The 13,316-nt window shown below is 42.9% G+C and overlaps 4 protein-coding genes across 4 annotated transcripts in view; 1 reads left to right on the top strand and 3 right to left on the bottom strand.

The window, feature by feature from the left end:
• Nucleotides 1–2,272, bottom strand: ENH_00086280 (elongation factor 1, putative; the record flags this gene model as incomplete). Its single annotated transcript, XM_013583887.1, has 3 exons — nt 1–195; nt 1,633–1,904; nt 2,164–2,272. The coding sequence occupies 3 exons, from the start codon at nt 2,270–2,272 to the stop codon at nt 1–3; spliced, it is 576 nt and encodes a 191-aa protein (XP_013439341.1).
• A 1,711-nt stretch (nt 2,273–3,983) lies between these two features.
• On the bottom strand, nt 3,984–4,451 carry ENH_00000270 (hypothetical protein; the record flags this gene model as incomplete). The annotated part of the gene is made up of 1 exon (XM_013583886.1): nt 3,984–4,451. The coding sequence occupies one exon, from the start codon at nt 4,449–4,451 to the stop codon at nt 3,984–3,986; it is 468 nt and encodes a 155-aa protein (XP_013439340.1).
• Nucleotides 4,452–4,572: 121 nt separating this feature from the next.
• On the top strand, nt 4,573–10,069 carry ENH_00000260 (krr1 family, zinc finger-containing protein, putative; the record flags this gene model as incomplete). Its single annotated transcript, XM_013583885.1, has 12 exons — nt 4,573–4,788; nt 5,000–5,487; nt 5,896–5,967; nt 6,428–6,554; nt 6,777–6,879; nt 7,119–7,235; nt 7,590–7,941; nt 8,380–8,485; nt 8,915–9,099; nt 9,497–9,560; nt 9,784–9,880; nt 10,032–10,069. The coding sequence occupies 12 exons, from the start codon at nt 4,573–4,575 to the stop codon at nt 10,067–10,069; spliced, it is 1,965 nt and encodes a 654-aa protein (XP_013439339.1).
• Nucleotides 10,070–12,731: 2,662 nt separating this feature from the next.
• The window catches only part of ENH_00000250 (hypothetical protein), a gene marked incomplete at both ends in the record, with an annotated part of 2,941 nt that continues 2,356 nt past the window's right edge, over nt 12,732–13,316 (bottom strand). The window contains one exon of the mRNA XM_013583884.1: nt 12,732–13,277. Coding sequence (XP_013439338.1) covers nt 12,732–13,277 — 546 coding nt within the window. The remainder of the gene's footprint in view (nt 13,278–13,316) is intronic.

Here is a 13,316-nt window from a genome sequence, read left to right as displayed (position 1 = left end):
CTAGAGCTTGTTGAAGGAAACGATCTGCGCGGACTGGACGAGTCCGTGGAGTTCGTCTTCGTCTTCAGAGTCGTTTTCGTTTTCTTCCAAAAGTTTTCTTTTTTTGATTTTGTTTTCTTCCGAAAGTCCAATTTCTTCAATTCGTTCTATCACAGTGTCTGTGTTCACCAGATCGTCTACAATCACGCATTGCACCTGCGCAGTTGCAAAAAAACTTGCAAAAAATTCAAGTTTCGTTCAACTTCGCACAACTTCACTCGAATTTCACTCCAATTTCACTCGAATTTCATTTTAATTTAATTTAATTCGCTTTTTTTCATTTATTTCCCGAAAACGCGCCGAAAATGGCGCCAAAATTGGGCTTTTTAGAGGCGAAACGAAGAAATGACGAAATGCATGCAAGGAAGGGTCTGCGCGGAAACTCCCTTGAAATTCCCTTGAGATTTAATTTGAAGTATTTCTTTCAAATTAATTTAAGAGAAATAATTATTTAAAAGAAATAAATATTTTTAAATTAAAAATTGGACTCTTTAGAGGGGTTATGTTCAACTTTGTGAATTCAAGTAGGATAGCTGCTAGTGAATATTCGAAAGGATGTGAATTAAATTGATTCCCTTTTGCTTTCTGATTTAAATAATTCAAATATGATTTAAATAATTCAAATAATATTTAATTCAATAAAAAGAACTTGAAATATATTTTGAAAACGATTCCCGAAAGAAATGCAAAAAATTCGGAAAGCTGAAATTCACCGGGGGATTCGTTCAAAAAGCCAGAAGTTCACAATTAAAGAGGAAAGCAATTTAAAAAACATTTTTGGAAATTAAATTAAATTAAATTAAATAGTTAACTAAAAAGAAATTAAAATCAAAATTCAAAAGCGATTTTGACGAAAAATTCAAATTCAAGAAACAAAAAATTCGAGAAAGTTCAAAAAAGCCAATTTAATTTGAATGCATTAATTTGCAAAAATTTGATTCAAATTAAATAAATGCAAAAAGAATTAAATTAATTCAAAAAAAGAATTCAAGAAATTGAACTGAATTGAAATGCCACTTCAGAAAAAAGTCAACTTTGAAGAAATCAAATGAAGAGAAAAACCAATTTAAAAAGCTAATAAAACACAAAATAAAAAAAGAAAGATTTAATTGAATTAAAAAGTATTTACTTGAAGAAAAATAAATTCAAAATTCAAAAAACGAAAAAGTTAAAAAAAATTCCAATTCAGCAAAGTACCATTTGTGTGAATTACTTTTTATTTTAATTTTATTTTGAAGATTAAATTCAAATTTAAATTTTAATTTTTAAATTTGGATTTATTTTTGAATTTAAATTCATTCAAAACCCTCTTCACATTTATTTTCTGCATTTCCTCATTCGCTGCCGACTCGACGTAAACCCTAAACCCTAAACCCTAAACCCTAAACCCTAAACCCTAAACCCTAAACCCTAAACCCCAATTTGGAGCTTGGGGTCCACTTCGAGGGTTTCGGGCTTGGGCTGAAGACTCTACAGAGAGGACTCTACGGCTAGGCCAACCTAGGGTTTAGGGTTTGGGAACCGGACTGCGGGTTTAGGGTTCGGGGCCCCGCTAGGGTTTAGGGTTTAGGGTTTAGGGTTTAGGGTTTGGACCTGGAGCTTGTAGAGCCCGAAGGCCAGGGGCACTTTCTTTTGGTTTTCTCCCCAAGTGAGGCCTTCAATTTGAATTTGTTTTATTTCTTTTCCAATTTCATTTAAATCTGTTTCTGCATCATTTGGCTTCACTTCAATCACCAACATGGACTTGTTCACCACTGGCTGCTTCTGCTTCCGCTGCTGCTGCTGCTGCTGCTGCTGCTGCTGCTGCTGCTTCTTTGCTGCTGTCAGCTGCTTCAGCGCAGCAGCAGAGTCCTCCGCGTCCTCGCCTGCGGGGTGTACGTACACCGCGCGCGACAGTTGGAAGCTTTCTTCAAAGACTTTAAAAGTGTTTAAATGCACTTTTAATCTTTTAAACTTCATTCAAAACACTCTAATGGTGTTTAAATGCAGTTTTAATCTTTCAAACTTCATTCAAAACACTCTAATAGTGTGACACTACTTCCCAGGTGTACGTACACCCCAGCAGCAGCAGCAGCAGCAGCAGCAGCAGCAGCAGCAGCAGCAGCAGCAGCAGCAGCTGCTCACCGAAAAGGTCGATGTCGTCATCTTCCGAAGCGGGTTTTGCAGATTCTTTTTGAGAATGGATGTAGTAGTAGCAAGGGATGTAAAGTTCGTTCTCGGCGGACAGCGGCATTGTGAGCTAGGGTTTAGGGTTTAGGGTTTAGGGTTTAGGGTTTAGGGTTTAGGGTTTGGGGGGCCGCTGGAAAGCCCGAAAAAGAAAAAATGAAAAAATGAATTAATTTATTTCGTTTCTGCTTTTGCAACTCTGGGGTGTCTCGCGAGACACCCGAGAAGCTGTGGGGCTCGGGTGTACATGCAGCCCGGCGGCGAAGCCAATTTGCAAATTTGAATTTCTTTTCATTTTAATTTAATTTATTTATTTTAAAATATAAATAAATTGATTTATTTGTGCTTTTTGAGCCCCGCGGCTAGCCCGAGGGCGCCAAACCCTAAGCCCTAAACCCTTCGCAGAAACCCTAAACCCTAAACCCTAAACCCTAAACCCTCGAAACATGATCTTCGCCGCCAGCTGAAATCCCGAGCCCGCCTTTTCAAAATCCTTTTATTTCTTCTTTCTCTGTCCCCTGCTCCCCAGCAGAAGGCCTCCCTAGGGTTTAGGGTTTAGGGTTTAGGGTTTAGGGTTTAGAGATGCCGCGTAAGTCTAAGAAAGAGCCGCCTGGCTCTGCTGCAAAGGACTTGTTTGCTGACTCTGGCGACGAGGGGGAAAGCAGCAGCAGCAGCAGCAGCAGCAGCAGCAGCAGCAGCAGCAGCAGCAAAGGGAAAAATGGAAAAAATAAAGAAGACAAAAACGACAGTTTGACAATTAACAAAAGATATGCAGAGAAATATGACCAAAGAAAAAGGAAAGAACTCCTCGCGAAACACAAGGAGGAACTCGAAGAGCTCAGCGGTAAACCCTAAACCCTAAACCCTAAATCGTGGTTTGTGAAACAGCGAGGCCCGAAAGGCTAATACTAGCCCTTCTCTGCCCAGCTCTAAACCCTCGACTCAACCTCAATAACCCCCAACCCTCAAACCCTAAACCCTAAACCCTAAACCCTAAACCCTAAACCCTAGCCCTTTTCCCTCCCCCCGCCAAACCCTCAATCGCCGCTCTCCCCGAAACTCTTGCAGCCCAACAACCCGCCAACCAAATCAAATAAAACAAATTAACTAAATAAAACAAAACAAAACAAAACAAAACAAATATAATTAATTAATTAATTAATTAATTAATTAATTAATTAATTAATTAATTAATTAATTGTATTTATTTATTTATTTTATTAGAGTCGAGTTCGGAAGAAGACGAAGACGCGGTTTTGTTGACTCCAAAAGTGGAAAAGAAGTTTTTGAGGGTTTTGAATTTCCTCAAAAATAAAAACCCTAAAATTTACGAAACTCAAAAACCCTTTTTTAGCGATAAGGACTTCGCAGCCCCCCAGCCCCAAAAACCCCAGCCCGTAGGCCTCTTTGTTTTATTTTCAATTATTATTTATTTTTTAATTAATTAATTAATTAATTAATTAATTAATTAATTAATTAATTAATTAATTAATTAATTAATTAATTAATTAATAATGATTATTTATTTATTTATTTATTTGTTTGTTTGTTTGTTTGTTTGTTTTTTATTTATGTATTTTCTGTTTATTTGTCTGTTCGCTTGCTTATTTGCTTATTTGGTGCCCGACAAATAAATAAATAAATTAATAAATTGAAAATAAATAAATAAATAATAAATAAATAAATAAATAAATAAATAGAATAAATAAATAAATAAATAGATTTTAATTTCAAAAATAAAATTCATTGTTTGCTAATTTAATAATTTAATTTATTTTTCAAAGTTCGAATTTGCTGCTGCAGAAACCCTTGAGGTTTAGCGACTTCGTTTTCAAAACCCTCAAAGAAGAAGGAGCCGAGGGTTTTGAAGAAGAAGAAAACATCCAGCAGCAAAAGCAACAAACAAATGGTCCTGCTGCTGCTGCTGCTGCTGCTGCTGCTGCTGCTGCTGCTGCTGTTGCTGTTGCTGCTGTTGCTGCTGCTGCGGCTGCGGCTGCTGGGGTGTTAGTGGTTGTGGTGCTGCTGCTTGTGGTGCTGTTGCTGCTGCTGCTGCTGCTGCTGCTGCTGCTGAAGTGCTCGCGGCTGTGGTGGTGCTGCTTGTGTTGCTGCTGTTGCTGCTGCTGCTGTTGCTGCTGCTGCTGTTGCTGCTGCTGCTGTTGCTGCTGCTGTGGCTGCTGCTGCTGTTGCTGCTGCTCGTGCGTCTTTGTGTTTATGCTGCTGCTGCTGCTGATGCTCTTAATTTTCATCGAAGAATTAAATATTACACTGGCATTTATTTATTATTTATTTTTATTTATTTATTTATTTATTTAATTATTTATTTATTTATTGTGTTTTCTACTTATAGGCGCTTCTTACGAAGACGAAATGAGTGCACTTAAGAAGTCGTTTTGGGAAGCGGAAGACAGCAGCAGCAGCAGCAGCAGCAGCAGCAGCAGCAGCAGCAGCAAAAAGGGAAAGAAGAGAAGCAAAGAAAAAGGAAATGCAGAAGCTGAAGATGGCGAAGATGAATTGTTTGAGCTTAAAGAAAAGAAACAAACAGATCTGCAAAGGGAAGAAGAAGAATACAAACAGTTCCTTCAAGTACGCTAAACCCTAAACCCTAAACCCTAAACCCTAAACCCTAAAGCTTGAGACTAAATTTTGCGCCTTTGAGAGTGCGCTCTGAGCTGGATGGCCATGGCCTCGCGACTCAGGGTTTAGGGCCTTCAGCTTACGGTCAAGCGTTTAGGGTTTAAAGTTTAGGTTTTAGGGTTTAGGGTTTAGGGTTTAGGGTTTAGGGTTTGGAGCTCAGGAGAAGAATTCTAAGAGAGGCAGCGCTGCGGATTCTGCATTGGCTCGATTGTGGGGTGAGTTGAGGTGTACGTACAGCTCAAATAAAAAAGATGAACTAAATGTCTTTAGATTTCGTTCAACCAGTGCAGCAGCAGCAGCAGCAGCAGCAGCAGTGCTGCTAGGAGAGCAGCAGCAGCAACAGCAGCAGCAGCAGCGCCCTCAGCAGCAGCAGCTGCAGCAGCGGCGGCAGCAGAATCAGCAGCAGGAACAGGACCAGCGTCAGCGGCAGCAGCAACAGTCAACAAGAGCAGCAGCAGCACCAGTCAGTAACAGCAGCAGCAGCAGCAGCAGCAGCAGCAGCAGCAGCAGCAGCAGCAGCAGCAGCAGCAGCAGCGTTGTTTGTGTCTCAGAGGACGACGGGACTCTGGACGAAAACGAAAAGTTTTTGAGGAATTATATTCTCAATGAAGAATGGAGAGAAGACAAGAACAAAGAATTCGTCTACAGGTAGCCACGAGTTCAGTGAGGGTTTAGGGTTTAGGGTTTAGGGTTTAGGGTTTAGGGTTTAGGGTTTAGGAGGTCTGAGGTTTCAGGATTGAGTAGGCTTGAGGGTTTAGGGTTTAGGGTTTCCGGCTGCTGCTTCATTTATCGCTTCCCATCTGAGGCTCGACAGTCTCTTAATCTAGGGTTTAGGGTTTAGGGTTTAGGGTTTAGGGTTTAGGGTTTAGGGAAACGAAGCAGCGCATTTGTTTTACCCCTGACGAATTTCCATTTTCGATTAATTTAACTCTTTCAAATTTAAATTAATTACTTCAATTTAATTAATTAATTTAATTTAATTAATTCAAATTAATTAATTTAATTTAATTAATTTAATTTAATTATTTTATTTTAATGATTTTATTTTCTAATTAGGGACTCCGAAGAAGAGGCGGAAGAAAAAGAAATGGAAGAGGCGGAGGCTTTCGAAGCGGCCTACAACTTCAGGTCTTTTATTTATTTTATTTATTTTTATTTATTTATTTTATTATTTTAATTAATTAATTAATTATTTATTTATTTATTTATTTATTTGTTTAATTAAATTAATTAATTAATTTGTTTTGTTTATTTTGTTTTTTATTTATTTGTTTATTTATTTGTCACTCGTCTGTTTGATTCCTTTTTTGTTTCTGTCATTTTGTGTTTTGTGTAAATTAAATAAATTGGAAATAAATGGAATTTAATTAAAGTAAATTAAATATAATTGAAATTGAATTAAATATAATCAAAAGTAAATTAAATATAATTGAAATTGAATTAAATATAATCAAAAGTAAATTAAATATAATTAAAATAAATAAAAATAATAAACAAAAATGTTAATGGCTGAAAGAGTGAGAAAGGGCTAACAAACCACCGAAAGCGCCAAAACCGCAAACCCTAAATTAGGGTTTGGGACCTGCAGGTTCGAAGAAGAGGGAGGAGACACAATCCGCTCTTTTCCGCGTTTTATTCAAGATTCAGTTCGGCAAACTGACGATAAAAGAAAGCAGCAAAGAAGGAAAAAAAAAGAAAAGAAAATGGAAGAAATGGTGAAAAACACAAGGGTTTAGGGTTTAGGGTTTAGGGTTTAGGGTTTAGGGTTTAGGGTTTAAGCTCTGGGGGGTACACAACTGCAAACGAGGGCCCTAGGGTTTACGGTTTGAGGGTTACAGCAGCCAAAGTGGTGCATTGATATGAGAGGGTTTAGGGTTTAGGGTTTGGGGTTTAGGGTTTAGGGTTTAGGGTTTAGGGTTTGGGGGTTTGCTGCTTAGGTGCGAAGACAGGAGGAGTTGAAGCGACTGAAAAACATAAAGAAAGAAGAAATTAAAGAAAAGATAAAATTAATTCAAGAAATTGGAGGCCTCGATGCTGGCAGTGAGTCCTGCTGCTGCTGCTGCTGCTGCTGCTACTGCTGCTGCTGCTGCTGCTGCTGCTGCTGCTGGTATCGTTGAAGCTGCTGCAGCTGTTTCCCTGCTGCTGCTGCCGTTTGTTCTGCTGCTGCTGCTGCTGCTGCTTGAACGTCTGCCTCGCTGCCGCTCCAACTACTGCTGCTCCAACTGCTGCTGCTGCTGCTGCTGCTGCCGCTGCTGCTGCTGCTGCTGCTGCTGCTGCAGCTGTGAGCGCGGTGTTGAACCTCGAGGGCTCTTTCGACCCCGAGAGCCACGACAAAGAAATGGGGGTTTTGTTTGGAGAGGATTATGAAAGAGAAGCAGAAGACAAAAAATGTCTTGGTGGGATTTTTGGATTTAATTTTATTTTTTATTTTCCTTTTTGTGTTTATTAAACTCTTTAATTGCATTTGTTTGCTTCCACTTGCTTCTTTCTCTTCCGTTTGGCCTGGCAGCTGCTGCGAAGAAAAGGGCCTCTGCTGCTGCTGCTGCTGCTGCTGCTGCTGCTGCTGCTGCTGCTGCTGCTGCTGCTGCTGCTGCCGCTTTGGCTACATCTGCTGCTGCTGCTGTGTCTGCTGCCGCTTCGAACGTCTGCGCTGCTGCACTTTCGCCTGCTACTGGTGCTTCCGCGCCCGCTGCTGCCGCCACACTTGCTGCTGCTGCTGCTGCTGCTGCTGCTGCTGCTTCGTGCTGCAGCAGCTGTGCCCGAGTCCTGCGCGGACTTGCTGTCAGTCTCCGAAGAGACAAACTTGGAGGCGATGAACAAAAAGCAAAAGAGACTTTTGAAGTTGCAAAAAAGAAGACAGAGACAGGCGCAGGCCGTCGAGGGCTACGCAGAGGACCAGCAGCAGCAGCAGCAGCAGCAGCAGCAGCAGCAGCAGCAGCAGGATGAGGGGGACGAAGAGCAGACGGAAGCTGCAGCAGCAGCAGCAGCAGCAGACACAGACACGCAGCAGCAGCAGCAGCAGCAGCAAGAGGAAGAAGGGATGCAGGGAGAGTGGTGGATGTGCGATGGCTGCGGGAAGGGAATTGCCGGCGGCAAAAAGAGGTAGCAAACCCTAAACCCTAAACCCTAAACCCTAGGATATCTGCGGCGCAGAGTTGTCTCTGAGAGTTTCGCAAACCCTAAACCCTAAACCCTAAACCCTAGGCGCATTTTTGATGTGTCTGGTTTGTTCCTTTTGCTTATTTCTTGCCCTTTCATCAAATTATATTTTTCTTTTTAATTTTATTTCTTTTGAACTTTAAAAAAATTCTTTTTTCCCTTCCACTTTTAATTATTAAAGTTTTACTTCTCGCATGCATTCGCCACTTGCTGCTGCTGCTCTACATATATGGCTCTTGGACTTCGTTGCTGATTTGCAATTTGCAGTTTGTTTTTATTTATTATTTATTTATTTATTTATTTATTTATTTATTTATTTATTTGTTTATTTGTTTATTTGTTTATTTTTAATTTATTTTTTTGTTTTGTTTATTTAATTAGGTTTGATTGCGCCAAGTGCGAAAACTTCACTCTGTGCAAACTTTGCTTCCGAAATGTGCGCCACCCGCATCAGATGCTGAAGCGGACGGTGCCGCTGCACTGCAAGGTGGGTCTTGGCGTTTAAAAAGGCGGAAAGCGCCAATAAATGCGAAATAAACAACAAATAATAAATAGTAAATAATAATAAATAATAAATAATAATAAATAACAACAAATAAACCAAAAAGGAACAAAAAGCAGCTCAAAAGCGCGCGAAATGGCCAAAACACGACAGCAGGGGGCTGGGCTTGCGCCCGTGGGGTGTACAGACAGCTCGACGCACCACACGGCCTGTTTTCAGTTTTCTCTGCGCATTTAAATTCATTTTTGAACGCCAAATAATTAAAACAAAAGAAAGGCCAAAAGGCCACCGAAATGCAACAGAAATGCGAACTAAATTGAAGTCAAAAAGCCCGAAATTCCGCCGCGCAGCGGCCAGAAGCTGCGGCGCAGTCTCGGGTGTACAGACACCTGCTGCGTTGCGGTGTACGTACAGCCCCCGAAAGACTTCCAAGGAATGCCCGGAGGCCCCGCAGTGCCGGAGAGTTTAGAAGAAGCAATAAATGAATACTTTGCATTGAATTATGAAGATATAATTGGAGGAGACTTGCTGACTCGATTCAAGTACAGAAAAGTGCAGCCAAACAACTACGGAATGACTCTGGAAGACATACTCGAAAAGTACCAAACCCTAAACCCTAAACCCTAAACCCTAAACCCTTTTGCGCAGACTCGATAATTAGCCTTGTTTATTTATCCTTATTTTCCCTTTTTGTTTTTACCATTTTTCTATTTCTGCGGATTTCCATTTTATTTTGAATTATTCTGCTCGAATTAAAAGTGGGTTTACCCGCTTTCGGGTGTACGTACAGCTGGCCGCTTTCTTTCGCATTCCACTTTTTGAATTTGGCATTTTGCAAAATTGCAATTAACTTCTTTTTGAGGTTCCCACGAGTCTTTTGGATGTTTTTGTTTCAATTTAATTGCAGTTTCTGTTTTAATTGTTTTAATTCCTTTTCAAATTTATTTTATTTTATTTTATTTTATTTTATTTTATTTTATTTTATTTTTGCTGCAGGACAGATGCTGAACTTAATGCGCAAGTCTCGCTGAAGAAACTGGCCCCATTTAGGGAGAAAGAGGTAATTAAGAAATAAATAATAAATTGTATTTATTTGCCATTTTAAATTAAATGCTTTAAAATATAAAACTGATTTTGAATGAATAATAAATTATATTCATTTGCTTAGACGCTGAAGAAACTGCCTTCAGCTGCTGGACGAATTCAGCTGCTTTTGCTGCTGCTGCTGCTGCTGCTGCTGCTGCTGCTGCTGCTGCTGCTGTATGTGCTGCTTATGTTTCTAGTTTGTACCCAAAAAGGAAAGGCACTGGCAGCAGCAGCAAAATGCAATTCCTGAAAAGAAGAGAAAAACAAAAGTGGAAAGAGGGATGACCCCTTTCGGTGAGTCTCCGTGACTTCAGGTGTACGTACACCTGAAATAGATAACGGAGTGTACGTACACCTGAAGTTGTGTTGCAGCTCTTCTCGGCCTTTCGGAGGCTTTGGTTTAAAAAATCATTTATAATAATTTGCACTTTTCTGTTCTTCTCAGGCGTGCGCAAAGACAGACTCGCCGCCTACGACGCCTGATTTCAAGGGTTTAGGGTTTAGGGTTTAGGGTTTAGGGTTCCATGGATCCTGCGTTCATTTTGTCTTCTGTTTTGGAAAGCGTGGGGACTGCAACTTCGTCTCCGTTGACAGAAACCTGAGGAGAGAAAACATGAAAAAGTAAATTTGATTTGGACTTCTTTTGTTCTTTCGTTGTTCCTCAGTTCTGCAGCGCTGAGGTGTATGTACACCGCACGCACCTTGGGCGGCTGGCCAAACTGGCTCGCGCTGATCTGCATTTTTATTAAAATTAAATTTGTTTTTAATTTCAAAGACTTTCAAAGTCCCAGACCTCTATTTCGGGAACTCCTTTTTGCTCTTCCTTGGCTGCAACTTCGCCTCCCTGTTCAATTATTTAAAATCCACTTTTTATTTTATTTTCTTTTTCTTTTTTTACAATTATTTAAAATCCACTTTTTGTTTTATTTTTATTTTCTTTTTTTTTACTTCGGCCTCTGCAAACATCTTCTCCCCTGAAAGCCACGCTGTACATACACCACAACCAACGGCGCTCAGCGCTAGCTAGCTAGCCAGCTAGCTGGCCAGCTAGCTGGCTAGTTGGCTAGCTGGCTAGCTAGCTAGCTAGCTAGCTGGCTAGCTAGCTAGCTGGCTAGCCAGTTGCTTGGCTTTTGTAGCAAGCCAGCTGGTAAATGGGGGGAGGGGTGGCTCACTTTGTTTGGTTTGTTGGGCAGTCCAGCGCTGGAAGATGGAAAGAATTGGAAAATAAGAAGAAATTAAATAAATAAATAATTAATTGAATTATTTCGAAAGAATTAACTGAAATAAAACCAACTGACTTCCACTTTGGTGCTTTTGTCCGGCAGTTCAACTTGCTCGCCTTTTTCTGCATGCAAGTTGAGGTGTACGTACAGCTCAAAAGGCAAAGCCAAGTTACCCGTCGGCGGCACTTCTGGAGCAGAACTTTCTGTCGAACGAACTTCAGTGTTGATGCAAAAGATGGCTTTATAAATATCTTTCATCCAATTGCTGTTTTGAGAAAAAGAAATGAATTAAATGGAATTTAAAAGACTTTTTGCAAAAGACAGAAATCCCCAAAACGCACTTTCGCTCTGCAGTGGTTTCTGCGCAAAGCAGACGCGGCGAGCCCTTGTGGAACAGCCTGAAGCCTGCCGCCCCGCAAACCCTAAACCCTAAACCCTAAACCCTAAACCCTAGGGTTTGGACGGACATCTGCGGCTCCTTTTGAGGGTTTCGAGCGGCGTTTGAATCTCGATGATGGGGATTTTAATGAAGGGCGCCTCGGGATGGTCTATTTGCAAGTTTGGAAAATAATTAAAGTCCAAAAGAAGCAGCAAAATAATTAAAGTCCAAAAGAAGCAGCAAAAAAGAAAACTGCTGCTGCTCACCGGGGTAATGCACAGCAAAGTGTCTTTTGGAAATTGTGGCTGCAAAGGGCCCCACAGAAAGCACATCTGTGGGGTCTTTGGCCACCAGAAGCTTTCCAGTCTGTGTTCGCGGAGACAGCGAAATTCAAGTTTTGCTGCTGCTGCTGCTGCTGCTGCTGCTGCTGCTGCTGCTGGTCAAAACGCACTTGCTGCACTGAACACGCCGGGGGTTTGGCCTCAACTTTCTCCACTTCTTTCTCCGCCTTTTGTTCCTGTTTAGGAGTTGCGATTATTCCGCTTTTTGCAAAAAGCTGTTTTTGAATTAATAGAAAAGCGCGCAGCAGCAGCAGCAGCAGCAGCAGCAGCAGCAGCAGCAGCAGCAGCAGCGCCCACCGCTTTCTTCTCCGACAGCTGCAGCTGCTCTCTGTGGTTAATTTCAGTTTCCAAGTTTTTGGCCGCCAAAGAATAATCTTTTTCAAGTTTAAATTGCATGCAAGTTCGCAAGTTCGGCTGCTGCGTTGCAGTTACCCATTTCCTCGGCCTCGGTTTCCGCTGCAGCGCGAATTCAAGAAAAGTTGAACTGCTGCGATCTTCGCGGAAACTTGCCTTCTTTTTTTGTTTCTTCTTCTTCTTTTTCATTTTCTTGACTTTCCGTCGCTTCTTCTTCGCCAGCTTTCTTCTCTGGAGCCTCGGAGTCCGCGGAAACCACCCCTTGTCTGCTGCGGACGGCCGTGCAGTGCGCGCGCAAAGCGCCGGAAATAAAGAGGGAAACCAACACAAAACTCCACCGCATATCCATTAAAAACTTAAAAAAAGAAATGCTGCATTTAATTGTGCATTCTTTTGCGCGAAATGCCCTTCAAATGGAGAGAATCCGAAGTGCGGAGCTGCCTAGACACCCGAAAAAGTTGAATATTTGTGCCGCGGGTGCGCGCGGAAGGAACTTCACTTCTTGAAGTCTTGCGCTGCATTTTTCAGTCTTCTTTTTGTTTTTCTGAACACTTTTTGCAAGTTTTATCTCTATTTGCATCCAAACTCGGCGCAAGTCCGCGGCTTCCCGCCTAATCGCGCACTCCCAGTTGGCTTGCTGGAAAGCAGCGCGAAACTCTACCTACGGCGCACTTTGCCTTCTTTGCTGGATCTCCAGCTTTCTACTTTCGCTGCATCAACTCTGCGGACTCTCAGCCTCAGCCTCTGAGCAGCTAAAAGACTAAGTGGGTCCGCAGCCCGCGCAGCCTCGCCGCCGCCGCTGCAGCAGCAGCAGCAGCAGCAGCAGCAGCTGCAGCAAAACTGGAGGTTCACCTGGTCTTCTTTTTGGGCGCGAAGGCGCGGCCCGCAGCGTCCGGCATGCGCCAGAGGTGCAGCGGCTGGCCCCCCAGCGGCAGGCCCTGCATGGGCCTGGCAGCAGCAACAGAAACCCCGTAAGGCAGCGGCACTGCGGGGTGCAGCTGGGGGGCCCCCACGGGGGCCCCCACGGGGGCCCCCACGGGGGCCCCCACGGGGGCCCCCACGTGGGCGTAGGGCCCCGGCAGCAAGTTCATGCCGGCCCACAGTGTACGTACACCCGGCAACACCGCAGGCGCCAGCAGCCGCCGCGAGTGCAGCAAATTGTCTGCTGCTGGCAGCACCAAGTGGGGCCCCCCGTAGACTGCGGGGGGCAGCTGCAGCCCCGAGGCCCCCAGCGCCTGCCGCGAGAAGTCCGCCAGCTGGTTTGCTGCTGCTGCTGCTGCTGCTGCTGCTGCTGAGCCCCGCTGCGGCTCCTCCGCAGACAAACTGTCCGACATCTCGTCTCGCTCCAAGTCCGAGCTGCTGCCCCCCCCCTCCGACTCCTCGCCCGCAGCCTCCTGCAGCACCCGCAGCAGCAGCAGCAGCAGCAGCAACAG

This window comes from Eimeria necatrix, genomic scaffold (genome assembly GCF_000499385.1).
Source record: "Eimeria necatrix Houghton genomic scaffold, Enh_scaff100, whole genome shotgun sequence".
NCBI classification, from domain to species: domain Eukaryota; phylum Apicomplexa; class Conoidasida; order Eucoccidiorida; family Eimeriidae; genus Eimeria; species Eimeria necatrix.
Note: the sequence above shows the minus strand (reverse complement) of the source record. Positions and strands in the feature narration are given on the sequence as shown.